The following is a 17,684-nucleotide window of genomic DNA, read 5'->3' as shown; positions in this document are numbered from 1 at the left end:
AACTTCCCACGCCCACAGCAAGGAGCCTGGCTCCCACCATCTGCTATTTATGTGTGCATTGCTCCTTTCCAGGTTACATGTGCAGAGGTTTCAGATGTTAGCTACTACACCCTGGAAAGAACGTCGTAAAATAGAGCCCACTCTTTATATATGGACCATTTTGCCTTTAGTCTACAGATTCCATTCATTTCCACAGGTAACTTAGGTCAGCACCTTTTACCCCATCCCCTACAGTGAGTTGTTTCCATATATTTCTAATACAGTTAGACTCTGTCACATTATGTATTCCATCCTGCAACACTCCTATACCCTAAATAACTAAATTTGAATAGATTATGATTGACCCCTTGAGCTATACAAATCTATGGGTTTGGACAAATGCATAGCGACAAGTATCCGTCCTAAAGTGTCACATGGAATACTTAAAACTCCCCAACACATGGTCTGCTTATCATCTATGTAGCTTTGCCTTTCCTAGAGGGTTGTAAATGGGGTCATACTCCATGCAGCTTCTTCAGACTGGATTCTTTCACTTAGCAATATGCACTTAAGATTCATCCATGTCTTTCCGTGGGTTGATGGTTCATTTCTTTCTATTGCTGAGTAGTGTTCCGTTGTATGTGCGTGGGAGGAAAAACAATTTTCCCTCTACCTTCTAGGTTCTTGGTTGAGATCCTCCATGTAATAAAAGATTAATAGGAGAAAAACAAACAGAATTTTAATAACACTCATACCTCTTGTATATATGGGAGATACACAGGAAAACTGAATAACTCCTTGAAATGGACCAAGCCATCAGCTTAAATACCATCTTCAGCTAAAAACAAACCAATAAAACAAGACTTTGGGGAAGGGGAGAAGCCAGTTATGACAGGTTATCATGCAATGCACAGTAAACAAGGGTATGGTTATTATGCAGATTTAGCTCAGGACTTCTCCACTGATGAGGGTTTCTTGAGATTTAATCATCCTTCTATTCTATTCTATTTAATCATCCTTCTATCTAATCATCTTTCTACAGAGAGGGACACAGCTTTGAAATGGAGATTTCCCTTATAAATGTAAATGTCCCTCAAAAAGGGCAAACTCTACTCAGTTTTCTGAAATTCTTCAGTGTCATTTTATTATAAAAAAACAAATCAGATCAAAATAATCCCTACACCTAAGAGCATTTTGGGGTGGCATATTCTGTTCCCCATGACATGGATGTACCCCAGTTTGCTTATGCATTTATCTATTGAAGGACATCCTGATTTCTTCCAGTTTTTAGCCATTATGAGTAGAGCTGTTATGCATAATTCCATCCTTGTTTGTGTTTGGATATAGTTTTTCAAAGCAGTTACCTAAATACTGGAAGCACAATTGTTGGATCCCAAGGTAAGACTTGTTTAGTTTTGGAAAAAAACTGCCAAACTGTCTTACAAATTAGCTGAACATGCATTCCACCAGTAAGCAGGGAGAGTTCCTGCTGTTCCTCACCTTGCATTAACTGGTATTGTCATTTTCTTGGGGTTCAGCAGTTCTAATAGATGTACAGTGATATCTTATTGTTGTATTAATTCCTAATTCCCTCATGGTGTATGATACTGAGCATATTTTTTTTTACTGTCTGTATATCTTCTTTGTCCAGGTGTCTGTTCATATCTTTACCTATTTTTAGTGGGGTTGTTTGTGTTAGAGGTCTTTGTATATTTGAGACAAATCCTTTATTAGGTATGTGTTTTCAGATATTTTTCTCCCAGCTTCTGGCTTGTCTTTTGATTTTCTGAATAAGGTCTTTCACAGAGTGGAAATCTTTAAGTTTATAAAGTCCATGCTATTACTTGCTCTTTTTTTGTGGATTTCCTTTTCGTGTTGTGTGTTAAAACTCAAAGCTCATGATCTACCTAACCGAACACAAGTTCATGTAGATTTTCTCCTATAATTTTTTTTTTTTTTTTCGGTACGCAGGCCTCTCACTGTTGTGGCCTCTCCCGCTGCGGAGCACAGGCTCCGGACGCGCAGGCTCAGCGGCCGTGGCCCACGGGCCTAGCCGCTCCGCTGCTTGTGGGATCCTCCCGGACCAGGGCACGAACCCGTGTCCCTTGCATCGGCAGGAGACCTCCCAACCACTGCGCCACCAGGGAAGCCCTTCTTCTATAATTTTGAAGTTGTGCCTTTTAAATGTGTCTAAGAATAATTTTGAATGAGTTGGCGTAAGTTGTAAAGTTCGTGTCTACCTCCATTTCATGTCCCACGGCTTCCAGTTAACGGTTCCTTAACTATTTTTGGAGAAGTTATGGGACACAGTCTCCATTTCAGTGAACGCCCAAAGTTGAATGGGTTCCGCAGTTCTGCCTGCAGGGAGCGCTGTGACCCGTGAACTGTGAGGGACGCGCGGCCTGCAGTTCCTGAACTGACCACACGGTGGCGCTGAGCGGGCCTCTCTGACCCAGGGCGCATGCGTGTTCCCCCTCCCTGCGAGCAGCTGAGAGGAGTTGTGTCTCCTCAGGCACCGCTGAGACGCCGGCTCAGCGTCTCTGCTGACAGGAATTCAGTCTCCTTAGGACTCGCTGGGGTTTCGGTTTCAGGACGACGCAGGGCTGTGTCCACGGAAGCTGAGTTTCCTGAGGACCCAGGCGACGCCGGGAGGAAAAGGTGAGAAGAAGTGGGGAGAAGCTTCCTGTGGGCGACTGACGGCTGACGGGGGTCCGTCTTCATGCGACCCAGGAAGGGCTTGGTGTGGAAAGCTGGGTTTTTAGTCACTTCGGTGTGCTGTGTAGCCAGCATGTGGTATGGGGGGTCCACTTTTCCCAGCACCATTTATTGTGGGGCCTGTCCTTCCCCTCGGTGTGTCCTTGGCCCCCTTGTCGTAAATTAACGGGCCCCACGCGTGCGGGGTGGATTCTGGGCTCTCCGTCCCGTCCCTCTGGACCGTGTGCCTGTTTTGGTGCCAGTTCCGCACTGTTTTGGTGACTGTAGCTTCTCAGCAGAGTGTGGAGTCAGGGAGCGAGATGCCTCCATCCCGTTCTCCTTTCTCAGGGTCGTTTTCGCTCTTCGGGGTCCTTTGTGGCTCCACACAGATGTTAGGAGGATTTGCTCTGTTTCTGTGAAAAATACCATTGGAATTTTGGTAGGAGTTACGCTCACTGTGTACATTGCTTTGGGAAGAATGGAGATTTTAACGCTATGACTTCTTGCATTCCATGAGCACGCGATACCTTTCCGTTGATTTGTGTCTTCAGTTTCTTCACCAAAGTTTTCAGTGTGCGGGTCTTTCACGTCCTTCGTTAAATTTATTCTAGGTATTTTGTTCTTTTTGATGGAATTGTAAATAGCTTTTGTTTGTTTGTTTGTTTTTTCCCTCTTTCTGATGGTCCATGATTAGTGTTTAGAAATGCAGTTGATTTTCTGTGTATTGATTTTGTAACTTCACTGAGTTCCTTTATTATTTCTAATAGTTTTTCGGTAGAGTGAGGTAGAAAACTGGAACTCGAAAATCCCACGGTTTCTATCATATTTAGGTCATCCACAACACCAAAGACACAGTGTCTCCCACTAGAGTCTTCCCACAGTGCCTGTCAATTCCATGCGGACTCCTATAAGGGCAGTTAGGTTCATGACTTTGTGTGAAGTGGATCTGGATTAAGGCTTGGCCTCTATAAGAAAGTGTAATATGTTCTCTGCCTTTCTGGTGTGGTCTTGACATGGTGTTTTGGAAAGTTATTGACTTTGCAGTAACTCCAAACCTACAGAAACTTGTAATAGCAGAACAGGGTACCGTGTAGCTGCACACTCATATTACCCAGACTTCCTTGCTTTACTGCTTTAGCCACTGAACACAAAATACTCCAGTGCATTTTACCCAAAACGGGGGCACTCTTCCAGGGAACCAACACAGAACCTCCAAATGAGGAAATTATGATGGTTTCCACATTGCGGTCCAATCCACAGGCCCACTTCAACTTTCACCAGCTGCTCCAGCTCTAGGGAAACGTCTTTTCCCATTCTGATCCAGGTTTCTTTTTCTGGAACAATTACTGATACTTTCCCTCATTTTCACAACCTTGATGGATTTAAAGCACACAAGATGAGTAGGATCTGGGTGGCTTTTCTGTATTGTAACATGTATCAGTACTTCATTTATTTTGTGTGTGTGTGATTAAATGTACGGATCATTTACCATTTAAACTATTTTAAGTACACCATTCTATGGCATTAACCACGCTCACATTGTTGTACAAATATCCTCACCATCCACATTCCGATCTTTTCAGTTTTCACTGTTGAAACTCTGTAGCCATTAAACACGAATTCCCCTCAGCCCCTGGCAACCACATTCTACTTTCTCTCTCTGAATTTGACTTTTCTGGGTACCTCATATAAGTGGAATCATATCATTTTTGTCCTTTTGTGATGGAGTTATTTCACTTATCCTAATGACTTCAAGGTTCATATATGTTGTAGCACGTGTCCGAAGTTCCTTAATTTTTAAGTCCGAATGACATTCTTTTGTGTGTATAGCACATTTAGTTTATCCACTCATCCATCAGTGGACACTTGGATCGCTTCCACCTTTCGCTATTGTGATTAATGCTGCTGTGAGTGTGTGTGTACCCATATCTCTTCCAATCCCTGCTTTTAGTCTTTTGGGTATATACCCCGATGTGGAATTGATGGATCATATGTTAATTCTGTGTTTACCTTTTTGAGGAGCTGCCATACTATCTTCCACAGGGGCTGCACCATTTCACTTTATTCCTTTCATGGCAGAATAACATGGCGGTTTATGGATCAACCCCATTATGTTTATCCATTTACCCACTGATGGACGTTTGCATTGTTTCTTCCTTTTGGCTCTTGTGAACAGTGCGGCTATCAATATATACGTACACCTGTTCTCAGTTCTTTGGGGTCTCTAGGAGTGGAGGTGTTGAACCATATGGTAATTGCACATTCATATTGTAAACATAGGTTGCATGCTTTTCCATTTCCATGAGTCATGCTTAAAGGTTCCAATTTCTCCGCATTGTTGCCAACATTTGTTATTTTTAATTCTCTTGATTATAACTATTTTAGAGTGTGTGAAGGAGTTATTGCATTGTGGTTTTAATTTGCATTTCCCTCCTGTCTTGTCATCTGCTTGTTGACCATTTTTTCATGTCTTGTGCAAAGAAGGGTCTATTTAAGTCCTCTGTCCATATTTAAAATTGGGTTGTTTGTTTTTGTTGATGAGTTATGAAAGTTCTTGATATACACTGGATAAATAAAGACTCATCAGATATATAATGTGGAAATATTTTCCTCCATTATGTGGGCTGTCTTTTCACTTTCTGGATTGCATCTGGTCATTGTCAAGCCACGGAGAGAGGCTTGACAGACAGGGCTGTGAGGGACAATTATGTTTGACTTGGCCAACATGTCAAATCGACTTGGCCGACACGTCACATTTCCTTCAAGCCTCCAGATCTGTGAGATAATAAATTTCTATTGCATATAGCTGCTCAGTGTGTGGTATTTCATATGGCAGCCCTAGAAAATAATAAAGATTTTGGTATCAGGAAGAGGAAGGCTGCTTAACACTTACCTACTCGTGTGGAAATATTTTTAGATTGGGGTAATGAAAAGAGGCTGGTGTTGGTGTGCTTAATAGGAAAAGCTCAGATAGATTGGAAGACCTGTTGGTAGAAAATGTACATTGATGGAGATTATGGTGAGACATCAGAAATGAAAGAGGAAAGCTGAGAGAAACTTCTGTAATCTTAGAAATACATATATAAGCATAAACAAATGAATGTTGGTGATATCTCAGATGGAAATGGAGAACATGCCATTGAAAACATGTGGAAAGGTGAATCTTGTAATAAAGTGGCAGAAAACTTTTCTGAATAGTATTAGGTTGCGTGTACAAACTAGAATTTGAGTGTGATGATTTTGGATGTTTAGCTGAAGAGATTCCTAAGCAAAGTATTGAAGAAAGTATGGCCTGATTTCTTCTTGATGCTTGCAGTTATGAGAAGAGAAAGTAAACTGCAGAGAAAATTATTAAGAAAAGCAGAAAGAAATCCTCAAGTTTTGGAAACATCTCAGTCTATCCAGATAACCTGCTTTTGAAATAGAGCCAAGGGTGTGCCTGGAAAAACTTTTGCTAAAGGGTTGATGCATGTGATTCATACAGTCAACCATCTCAGCAGAACCAGGAATAGCTATGTGGTCATACAGGAAAGGCCTGTGGAGGATCCTCTTGTCTGATGACCTGAATCTCATGAATTGCATAGAAGGCCAAGAAGGGTTTTGATAGTCTGACAGTAGCAGGCACAATGTTGCTCTGGACTGAAGTAACCAAATGGGATGAAGTAGAGAAAGATTGATTTGAGGACAGGGACAGACGGAGTGGCTCACTTGGTTGCTACTGCCACCCGGTGTTCAGAGGGCACAGGCTGAGGTGCCAGGGTCACAGACAGGTGGGCCCAGAGCATGCAGATGAAAGGGAGCAAAATTTGCCACCCCAGTGTGTCTCATTATCTTGAGGATTAAATTAAGGTCATTCTTTTTAAGAACAGAAGAGTCAGGAAGAAATTTTGACCTCCCCCTTAGCTACCTATAGAATTTAGATAGAGGACCTGTTACCAGAATAGAGCTGTCAGCAGAAATATGTGCAAAAAACATGGGCTAGGTGTGGTGGTGTGGGGGCCAGGAGACTTAGCAGGGCCTAGAGATCAGAGTCCACTCTGTGTCCCATTGTCTCCACTGGCCCAGCAAATATTTATTTATCAAACATCTACTTTTCCATTTTCATGTGAATTGCCTTCTTCCCCTTTGAAGTCCCAAACCACTAACCCCAACCTCCTCTTTCGTCTTTAGCTTAAGATGATATTTAAGGTGAGTTACTCAGGTTTCCTGGGTCTCTCCCATGTATACATATTATTGAGTGTTTATTGGAATTTTTCCTTTTAATCTGTTTCATGTCAACTTAAATTTTAGACCAGCCAGAAGGACCTAGAAACGTAGAGGAAAATTTCTTCCTCCTTGATAGAGCCAATACATTTTTTTTCTTATTGTAAAATCCAATAGAATTTGCTCTGTTTCTTTCTGACTTGCTTGACACCTTGTTTACATCATTTTGCTTTTTTACTTTGGGAATGAGAAACTCTATCCTATGCCTGCCCCACCAGTGTAATTTGAAAGCAAAGAACTTGGGTTAAAGAACAACAAATTATAAAACTTATAAAAATAGCAAGTGAGACTCTATTCAGTACTACTGCAACACGAGGCAGACTGGACTAAACTCCAAATACAACAGGGACAAGTGGGGTTTTGGAATGGATGAGGCAGGGTAGGTATGCTGAGTAAAATTAGTCCTGGATAACTTGAATAATTTTGTCAGGCTCTTGGGCATGTGTGGTCCCTGGTTGTCTGAGACCTGGCCCTGGGGTGATCCAGGTCAGGAGGAATGTGGAAAGGTGTGTGAGAGCTTGTAAGAGAGATGGAAAATAGAGATATGCTCTGGATTGGTGGCTTGTATATCAGAGGTACACCTGCAGGAAGGTGTCTGATATCTGCAGGAATTTGCAGCCCAGGAAGGGGCAGTCTGTGCAAGATCAAGGCCCCCCAAATCAGAACATTGAGAATACAGAAATAGGAAAATATAGTTACTACAGTTGTCCCTGCGGTGCTCTGGCTTCAAATTAAGGGAACTTTGGGTGAGTGACTTTCAGAGAATATGGTAGAAGTCACTCTAAATGGAATAAAACATTTTACTATGGGAGTAGGAAGAACAAACACAAGTAAAAGTTTATAAAGATTCCTTGTAAACTGGCTCATCACCAAGTCCCCATTTGTATGACATTAGCCAGGAAAATAGATTTGACGTTTTGGGTCTCTCTAACAATACCTGGGCGGAGTTGTGAAGAGTTGTGCTCAGGTCAAGGAGGTGGGTCCAGAAGTTATGCCCTTTGAGAGTATGAACTGTAAGTAAGTTTATGCAAAGATAGTAGTACTTGTGTATAGCCAAGGCTGTAGTAGGAGCCGGTGGTCCTACTCCATAGGGGTCAAGGTGTTGACTGAAAGGAGGCCGGTGCTTCCTGGAGACAACATTTATGTCCATTATTTTCTTTCTTTTTTAAACTTCTGCTCCCTGCATTCATTCATTCATTCATTTATTTATATTTTTGGCTGCGTTGAGTCTTCGTTGCTGCGTGCGGGCTTTCTCTAGTTGCGGTGAGCGGGGGCTAATCTTTGCTGCAGTGCGCAGGCTTCTCATTGCGGTGGCTTCTCTTGTTGCAGAGCACGGGCTTCAGTAGTTGTGGCTCGTGGGCTCTAGAGTGCAGCCTCATCCATTATTTTCTTTAAATAAAGACTTTATTTTTTTTTAGAGCAGTTTTAGGTTTACAGCATAATGGGGGGGGGCAGTCCAGAGCTATCCCATATACGTACTGACCCTCACATGCACAACCTCCACCATCATCACTACCCTCAGATGGCACATTTGTTATAGCTGATAAACTGTCATGACACATGGCAATTACCCGACGTCTATAGCTTACCTTAGGGTTCACTCTTGTACATTTCACGTGACTTTACAAATGTATGACATGTGTCCAGTATTAAGGGATCATAAGGAGTATTTCTCTGCCCTAAAAGTCCTCTGACTTCACCTGTTCATCCATCTTCCTCTTCCCGAGCTCTACACAATCACTGATCTTTTTACTGTCTCCATAGTTTTGTGTTTTCCAGAATATCACAAAGTTAAAAGCATACAATATGAAGCCTTTTCAGATTGGCTTCTTTTACTTAGTAACATGCTTGCCTCTTCCATGTCTTTTCGTTCTTTTATTGCCAAATAATATTCTGTTGTTTGGATGAACCACAGTTTATTTATCTGTTCACTTACTGTAGGACATCTTGGTTGCTTCCAAGTTTTGTCAACCATGAATAAAGCTGATATAAACATTTGTGTGCAGGTTGTCACGTGGGCCTGTGTTTTCTGTGTCTTTGGGTAAATACCAAGGTGTATGATTGCTGGGTCATATGGTGAGAGCATGTTTCCTTTCATAGAAACTGCTGAAATGTCTCCCAAAGTGGATGCACCATCTTGCGTTACAACAAGTGGTGAATGAGTTCCTTTCCTTCTACAGCCTTGCCGGCATGTGGCAGGTAATTGCAATGTGTCATGACAGCTTATCAGCCTTTCTGGCATGTAGTGTGGTCCATGTTCTAGATTTTGGCTATTTGAATAATTGTGTATAGTCATCACATCATGGTTTTACTTTGCATTTTTCTGATCACATGTGAAGCAGAGCTTCTTCTCATATGCTCATTTGCTATCTGTTTATCTCCGTTGGTGAAGTTTCTATTCAGGTCTTTGGCCCATTTTTTTTTTAAATAAATTTTTTTAATTTTAATTTTTTTTAATTTTTGGCTGTGTTGGGTCTTTGTTGCTCTGTGTGGGCTTTCTCTGGTTGCGGTGAGTGGGGCTACTCTTCGATGCAGTGCACAGGCTTCTCATTGCAGTGGCTTCTCTTGTTGCAGAGCACAGGTTCTAGGTGTATGGGCTTCAGTAGTTGTGGCACACGGGCTCAGTAGTTGTGGCACACGAGCTCTAGAGTGCAGACTTAGTAGTTGTGGCGCACGGGCTCAGTTGCTCTGTGGCACCAGGGCTCGAACCTGTGTCCCCTGCATTGGCAGGCGGGTTCTTAACCACTGCGCCACCAGGGAAGTCCCTTTGGTCCACTTTTTAATCAGGTTTTCTGTTTTCATATTGTTGAGTTTCAAGTGTTCTTTGTATAATAGGGTAACAGTACTTTACCAGATGAATCTGTTACAAATAATTTATCCTAGGCTGTGGCTTGTATTCTCATTGTCTTGACATTGTCTTCCACAGAGCAGAAGTTTTTAAATTTAATAGAATCTAGCTTATCAAAGACTTATTTTATGGATCCTAAAAAGTCATCATTCATTCTACCCCAAATCATATAGTTTTTCTCCTGTGTTATCTCATGGAGGTTTTAGAGTTTTGAATTTTACATTCAGCTCTGTGAACCATTTTCAGTAAAGTTCTGTGAAGACTATAAGGTCTTTGCCAAGATTCACTTTTTTGCATGTGGATATCCAGTTGTTCCATTTGCTAAAAAAGCCCCATTAATTTTCAGAATGGCACAGATAGGAGTAATATCTTCCAGACTTTGCTTTAATCTTGGGAAAACGGGGGTGTACATTTTGGCAGAGAGCAAGGGTTATACCAGGATTGTGGTCTAAGCAGAGGGTGAGCCCAGACACATAATAGAGATCCAAATATCAAAGGAAGAAAAGCAGTAAAGGCTATGTGTTCATCATTTGTGTTTTAAGAGAGACCATCCATAGGCTTTACTGGGGCTCAGGATTTAGCATCCAGGATGAAGTCATCACCAGTGGGAAGGTCTTGAGTTGGACGGGTATCATCTGGGATGTGGACTGGAGAACCTCCAAGTGAGTTCCTGTTGCAGTGGATGTGGGTCTCAGCATTTGCCATGGTTGATTGAAGCAGTGTCTCTGTGGCAGAGTGGGCTTCCAATTATAATTTAATGAAAACAACTAGACCGTTACTAATTAGATCAGCAGTCATCAGGATGATGCGAGCTGTGCTTGACCGGTCTCCGTTGTTGTTGCTGTTTGTGGGCATATAGGGTCCTGTATCAAATGAGCCACCTGCCCTGTAGGACAGGTTATGGTTAGTGCTTCCAGGAGAGTATGTGCCCTAGATCTGTTGTCCAACCCTTTCAGTATGGGGGAAAGATAGTAAAATATATTAAAAAATAAATTAAGCCATGGGAAAAGGGAGAGACACATTCAGGGGATTATGTGCCTGACTGGAATTTGGAAAGGAATTATTTGAGAAGAGCGTTATGTTTCTAATATCAAACATCTGTCTAGGACCTATCAGGGACATGATGGTTCTATTGAATGATATTCCAAGACCCTACATTGTGTGTATTGAAAATGAAATGTGTAGTTTAGTTACTATTAGTAAAGTTTGTAACTCCAAAGGAAATAAGTACTGCCCTAGTAAGGCATTGTAGGTCTTAGCATACATGGACATATGTGTCATTTTGATTGATGTTTTAGGTATCTTTGAGGCAAGAGATTCCCAGATACTTTTACACCAAAGGGGACAATTTTTGGACAATGGCCCAATAGTTTATTATAAATGAGAAGATGGGGTTATTTGTTGTCCAGGGTATCCACCGCTAAGGCCACTGCACCTGCCCTGTCCCTGGGACTAGACCTCATGCTCCTGAGTCCAGAGCACTCCTTAGTGTCCTGATGACACCCTGCAGCGCAGCCCCTCCTGTCTCCCTGTGGGGAGGTTTGTGTCTGGGCTCACACTGACCTCCCTTTATTGTGTCTCTTACACAGTAATGCATGGTTCCTGTCCACGGCTCTCAGGCTGTCCATCTGCAGATATAGCATGTTCCTGGCATTGTCTCTGGAGATCACAGATCAGTCCTTCACAGAGTCTGCATAGTTAGTGCTACCAGTACCAGTATTAATGGATGAGACCCACTCCAGCCCCTTCCCTGGAGCCTGGCACACCCAGCTCATCCAGTAGCTACTGAAGGTGACTCCAGAGGCTGCACAGGAGAGTCTCAGAGACCCCCCAGGCTACACCAAGCCTCCCCCAGACTCTACCAGCCAGACCTCTGCAAACACAGAGACATCCTGGTCAGGAGACTGTCACACATCCACTGATTCCCTCACTCATATCCCCTCACATCCTCAGTATCTCTTGTTCTCCATCAATTACCTTGTAAAATAGCAACAAAGACAAAGCAGCTCAGCCCAGACTCCACGGTGTGTTGTCTGTATTCAGTCCTTGCACAGCTGTTGCCGAGGCAGGGCCATAACAGTGAGGTGTGGGGGTCCTCTGAAGGACGACTTGGGCTCAAAGATGCCCCAGCTGGTCCTTTCTTGGACTGAAGGACACTTGATGTCCCATCCAATCTTACTTCTCTCTCTATCACTCAGGGTCAGAGCTGCGTCAGGGCTGACATCACTCTCAGCATCACAAACTTACTTTCCTAAAAACAAATTCCATGCACATGGAATCCATTTTCGATGACTGCTTTTTAGGTGACCTGAAATAACTGAAAAAACCTTAGCATAGTTATTGATAATATGAACCTGCTTCTTTAGGCAAATATAAAATATAAAATAACAATGGCGATGGTCAGTTTTATGTGTCAGCTAGCCTGGGCTCCCTCTCCAGTTATTCAGTCAATCCCTAATCCAGGTGTTACCCCAAAGGTATTTTGTAGATGTTGTTAAATTCTATTATCATTTTACTCTAACCTAGGAATATTATCCTAGATAACCTGGTTGGGCTTGGTTCAATCACAGCAGACCTGAAGAAGATGCAATTCCACAGTGGACAGCAGCTTCATCTACTACTCGAGATTTCCAGACTGGCCTTCCTGACATCTGGCCCCATGAAGATTGTATGTCTCCAACTGGCCGCACAGCCTCCATCCTCCAGAGCTCCCAGCACAGCAGCGGGGTGTCCATCAGGCTCTGCTGGAAGCTACAGGTCAGGGTGGTGACCCCACAAGAGTTTGATCAGGACAAGTTCAAACTCCATATCCCGTTGTGTCTAAACAAACATCACTCCCTTGAGTACTCGTGTCCACTTACCTTCCCCAGTGAGTGCACGTGCAAAGGACAGCAGGCACATCCTGGTCCACAGCAAGTCTGAAAGTCCCATCACACCTTCCCAGGTGCCTGCAAGAGCCACGGCCTGGGCCACACCTGAGCTCCAGGTAGAGGGCCTGCCCCTGGGGTTTAGACAACAGAGAGGACATGACCCCTTTTCAGAGAGTGGAAAGAGAAAGGGTTTGGGGACAAAAAGATGAAGGAGAAAGAAAACTGATTCACAGAAGAAGAGACAGCCTGACCAGTGTTCACTGTTCAGCGTTGAGTCTGGTGAGAGGAGGGTTAGATTGAAAATCCATCAACTTCTCTAAGGGACTGGCCCAGCCTTAGGCTCCGTCTGGCTGGGACCAGGACAGCAAAGACTGTCCTTGTCTAGGATTTCTATTGAGGTCTGTTCTCCCAGTCTGATAGGAAAGCAGCAGCCAGCTTCCTCGGGCTTCCTCACATCCCTGCTGCTGGTGACAATCAGCAGTCATTCCTGGCTCTGTAAGTGGGACTCTGCATTGGTGCACGTGAGACTGCGTGCTCGTGTTAGAGCAGAAGCTTCTAATCAGAAATCTATAGTTGACAAACAATTACAAACATAGAGAGGGTCTACAAGAAATGGTGAGACGCAGAGGGAACCACAGGCTCTGGCAGGAAACCTCTACCTTCATCCGCACCTGCTCGTGTGGCTGGTCTCTGCTCAGTGGGTCCTGAGCATGCCCTGGTGGCCTCAGCCCTGCCTCATGGTCCTCAGTGAAACCTGCAGCCCAGCCCCTCCTGTCTCCCTGCAGGGAAGTTTCTGTCTGGGCTCACCCTGACCTCCCCTCCCTGTGTCCCTCGAACAGTCCGCAGCCATGCCCTCGGTGGTCACAGAGCTCAGCTGCAGGGAGAACTGGTTCCTGGACGTGTATCTGGAGATGGGGAGTTAACTCCTAGGGGCTGGGTCTGGGTCTGTGTCATCTTTCTAGCATATTCCTGATGACCAGTGCAGCCCCTCCCCCAAGGGCTGATGGATCCCAGCTCCAGCAATAACCACTGGTTGGGATGAGGAATCCAGAGACAGCACAGGTGAGGGAGAGGGTCTGCAAGGTGCGGTCCTGGGCCCAACTCCTGTGCCTGCACCTGGGACAGGACACCTGGCAACAAGGAGAATCAGTCGCTGTCAGTCACCTGTGGCCACAGCCATCCCCACAGCCCCATGTCTGACACCTGCGACCCTCACTTTGGGGAGGTATCACCAGGCGGAGGAGAAGAACCCACAGCCTCCTCTTCTTCCGGACCACAGCTCTGCCTTCCCCAGGGACCTCAGCCCTGTCTGCGGAGGGAGCTGTGAGCTCCTGCAGCCCAGGGGCGGACTTTACCCTCGAGCTTGAAGAGGAGTTTTCATATTGGAAGCCTTGTCCTTAGAAGTGGGGAGAGACTGAAGAACTCCTTTTCTGTTATTTCTTATTATTTCTAACCAACATATAATCATTCTCCCAACTTCCTAAGGACTCAGATTGTTTTCTATCCATAATGGCCCTTTTCTCCTTTCTTTTCAATTAGTTTTTGCAGGTGTTAAGTGGAAGAAATGGTCCTACTCTCTTTTCTGATGTTTGAGAGCTGACACCTTAAAGTTCACTCCTCTCTTCTTCCTCTGCCCACGGCTGGGAAATTTGGTAAGAAGCACAGCTTCTTCCTCCTTCAATGCAGGTGGGAGATCAAAACCACATGAGCCCCACCTGTGAGCACAACACTTAACCCTCCCACACCCAGGAACCACATTAAAAACCCTAATCCGTCTCCATTGCTGGTGCTATCAAACCATTTCTGATGTTCTTGAGAGGTCTGCCCTGCTCTCAACAGACACCTCAATAATGGAGGTGACACATTTTTCAAATTCCTTCCATGTGAGCCTGTGGCATCATCAGACTGAACTTCTCTATTGAGCTTTGGTGGGGGATGGGTGTCACTAGGCATTGCCTTGATGTCCACTATTAATACTGTTGGTGCTGTGAGTGTGGTGTCAAGTCAGTAACCACCACCACCAGGGCCTTCCTTCTCTTGCTTTGGGTGTGTGATGCCGGTGTTGCCTGATACCCATCATGCACTTTAAGGTGCTGCTTGCTGGCTAGTTGTGCTCTGAGCTGTGCCGTGTAGTGCTGCGTTGTTGACTGCAACAGAGCCTCTTGTATGGATTTAGCCAGCTTACTTCAGAAGTTTTGATAATTAATTGGTATTTACGGACAGGAGTAAGGGACTCTGCCTTCTGTGCATGGGAGTGTTTTCCTCCTATGGCAACACATCTTCCTAATTCAGAGGTTTTGGAGTTAAGCATAGAATCATGAGGCAGAGATGGGCTGGGGGAGACTGCTCTAAGGAGAGGAAGCCCCAGACCCCGGCAGGGAACAGCCCTGAACCTCCATCTGTGCCTGCTCCTGCGATCAGCCTTGTGCTGGCAGCGCTGACCTCCCTCTGAGGCCCTGAGATCTCCTGGGAGACCCTGACTGTTACCCGCAGCCCCCACACCTGCCCCTGTGAGGAGGCTTGTGTCTGGCTCACCACACACTCGGACTGCAGTGTCTCGGACACAGCTGTACCTGCCTGCACTCCTGGCCTTGGAACTGCACAGCTGTGAGAACACTTGCTTCTTGGTTGTGTCCCTGGAGATGGTGACTCAGGACTGGAGGTCATGCTGTCCTGAGTGTGCCCCTGAGCCCAGGCCACAGCAGCTGCTCCAGCCCCTTCCCTGGGTGAATGTGGACCCACCACAGGGAATATTTTGAAATTGGGAACATGTAGATGACCCAGGTGAGGGTGAGCCTCTCCATGGAGACCACCTCTCCCTCATGCCTTTGTACAATGTGGTTCTCAGCCTGGGTACCTTGGAAGAGAGAAAAATCCTGAGTCACACAGGCACATGGCCTCATCCCATCATCCCACTTCTGAAGGAAAAGTCTGATTCTCTTCAAGTGGTTTAAGATAGCAGTTAAGTCATACTTCTCATCATGATGTATAGGCAGACAGAAGGGCTTGTGGCCTCCGGATTCTGAGGGGGAATTAGTGCAAGTCTGTAGTACTGTACCTATGAAACTGGGCCCTAAGAAAGCACTTCATGCTGAAGAAAGTACTTTAATGGAAGACACAGTATGAAAAAACAAGTTAGAGTCCATTGTCAACTAACAGGCACCAAAGGAGATTATGAGATATAATTTGACAGTAAAATGAAAACAGGCCCATATAGAAGATGGGAGAAGAAGAAAGAAATGAGAAGCAAAAAGGTAAAAGCCATATGTGTAAGCATAATTAAATGGTGAATAGAGGGAAAAGAGTACATCATCTTGTACAGGGTATAAATTAAAAGAGTAGAATTAACATTCAGAAGGTCAGTGGGAATTCGTTTGAGAGGGCAGAGCTGTGAGCACTTAGAGTGAAGCCCTGGGACTGCACAGGGGGGTAAGGGAAACATCATTAGATTTTTATGGGTCAATTACCCTCAGCCTGTGCTCCGCGAAAACCCTAATGTGGAAGTGAAAGAGCGTCCAACTCTCGCCCTCTTGGAGGGGAAAATTAGCTGATGTGTTAGATCCATCAGGGATGAGCAGGCCCAGTTGGGACAGGGAGGAATACAGAACGGCAGGCAGAAGGCAAGGAGTCAACGTCCTACTGTGGAAGTTCATCCCCGATCACATTCGGTTTAAGTCACAGGACTATGTTTGTAAATTAAAAGGGAAATATTCATAGTCTGGAGGACAATGAAATTTTTCTTCTGATCATGACCTGGTACTAGATTTTTTTCCTCCCCTCAAAACAAGTACAAAATTTCACAAGAGTGAAATATTTGTTCTCTCACATTGGGAACCAACAGAGAGAAGGGATCAGCACGTGCATAGGAGGAACCTACCACTGTCCAGGAAAGAACCGCAGAAAAGGACTAGAGGGAACACCACCTGGGGCTCTCACATGGCCAGGAGCAGTGTCTCTTCTCACCCGCTGGGGCGAGGAAAATAAAATCTGATAATTAAGGGAGCATCAGATGGTGGACTCTGAAGGGTTTTACAGAGCATTGAGGAACGATTACTCCTACTCTAGATGCTGACCCAGTAAGCCCTCAATTCCATGGTAGCACTCATGGACATAGTCCTCCGCTCTCCCACCTCAGCGCTGGCTGAGTCCGTATCCAGACCTATCCACTGCCACACCCTGGCACTGTTACCTAATCCCATTAGGAGACCCACCCAGTGACCTCTTATTCTCTGTCACTGTCTCCTCTGTAGGAAGTGGCCACAGCAGATGGTGTAGACCTGGCTCCTGTGGGATCCTGCTTTTAACTCATTGGCAGATGTCCCTGAGCAGGGCCCCAAGGCTGGCAGAGGGCCAGGTCACTCTGGGGGCAGCCATCTTGCTGCTTGGACTCTGGGCAGTACTGGCTCCAGTCCAGTGCTCTCAAGGCCGTCCCTCATGGCGCTACATCTCTTCGGAGTTGGTGATACCCAGGAAGGAGTTGCACCGAGGCAAGGGTGTTCAGACGCCAGGCTGGCTCTCCTGCAGCCTGCGTTTTGGGGGCCAGAGGCACGTTATCCACATGCAGTGCAAGAAGTTATTTTGGCCCGTACACCTGCTGCTGATGACTCAGGATGACCAAGGAGCCTTGCAGATGGACTACCCCTTCGTCCCTTCAGATTGTTACTACCTTGGCTACCTGGAGGAGATTCCTTTTTCCATGGTCACCGTGGACACGTGCTATGGGGGTCTTGAAGGTATTATGAAGTTGGATGACCTTGTGTATGAAATCAAACCCCTCAAGGATTCGGAAAGGTTTGAACATGTGGTTTCTCAGATAGTGGCAGATGCCAGTGCAACGGGACCTGCATATGGACCGGGACACAAGGAGGATAGACACCCACTGTTCTCTGAAGCAGATGTCAGTGCAGCCCCCAGGAGTGGTGCGAGGGTGTTTGCAGCACATAAGGGAATTATGAAAGGATTCTTCAATATTCTAATTCAGTGTATCATGTATACAACAATGTGTCTAAGTGTGTAGAAACCCTGGTACA

At 45.0% G+C, this 17,684-nt stretch overlaps 1 protein-coding gene across 1 annotated transcript; it reads left to right on the top strand.

Moving 5' to 3' along the window:
• The first annotated feature begins 2,557 nt into the window (after window positions 1–2,557).
• Window positions 2,558–17,671, top strand: LOC132478012 (disintegrin and metalloproteinase domain-containing protein 20-like). Its single transcript, XM_060080691.1, has 2 exons — window positions 2,558–2,637; window positions 16,905–17,671. The coding sequence occupies exon 2, from the start codon at window positions 16,970–16,972 to the stop codon at window positions 17,669–17,671; it is 702 nt and encodes a 233-aa protein (XP_059936674.1). The 5' UTR covers window positions 2,558–2,637; window positions 16,905–16,969.
• Window positions 17,672–17,684: the final 13 nt, after the last annotated feature.

This window comes from Mesoplodon densirostris, chromosome 18 (assembly GCF_025265405.1).
Source record: "Mesoplodon densirostris isolate mMesDen1 chromosome 18, mMesDen1 primary haplotype, whole genome shotgun sequence".
Taxonomy (NCBI): Eukaryota; Metazoa; Chordata; class Mammalia; order Artiodactyla; family Ziphiidae; genus Mesoplodon; species Mesoplodon densirostris.
This window is presented reverse-complemented; position numbering and strand designations above follow the sequence as displayed.

What these genes read in the sequence shown, in the direction of transcription:
- LOC132478012 (XM_060080691.1), top strand. Translation starts at nt 16,970, where the DNA reads ATGTCCCTGAGCAGGGCCCCAAGGCTGGCAGAGGGCCAGGTCACTCTG.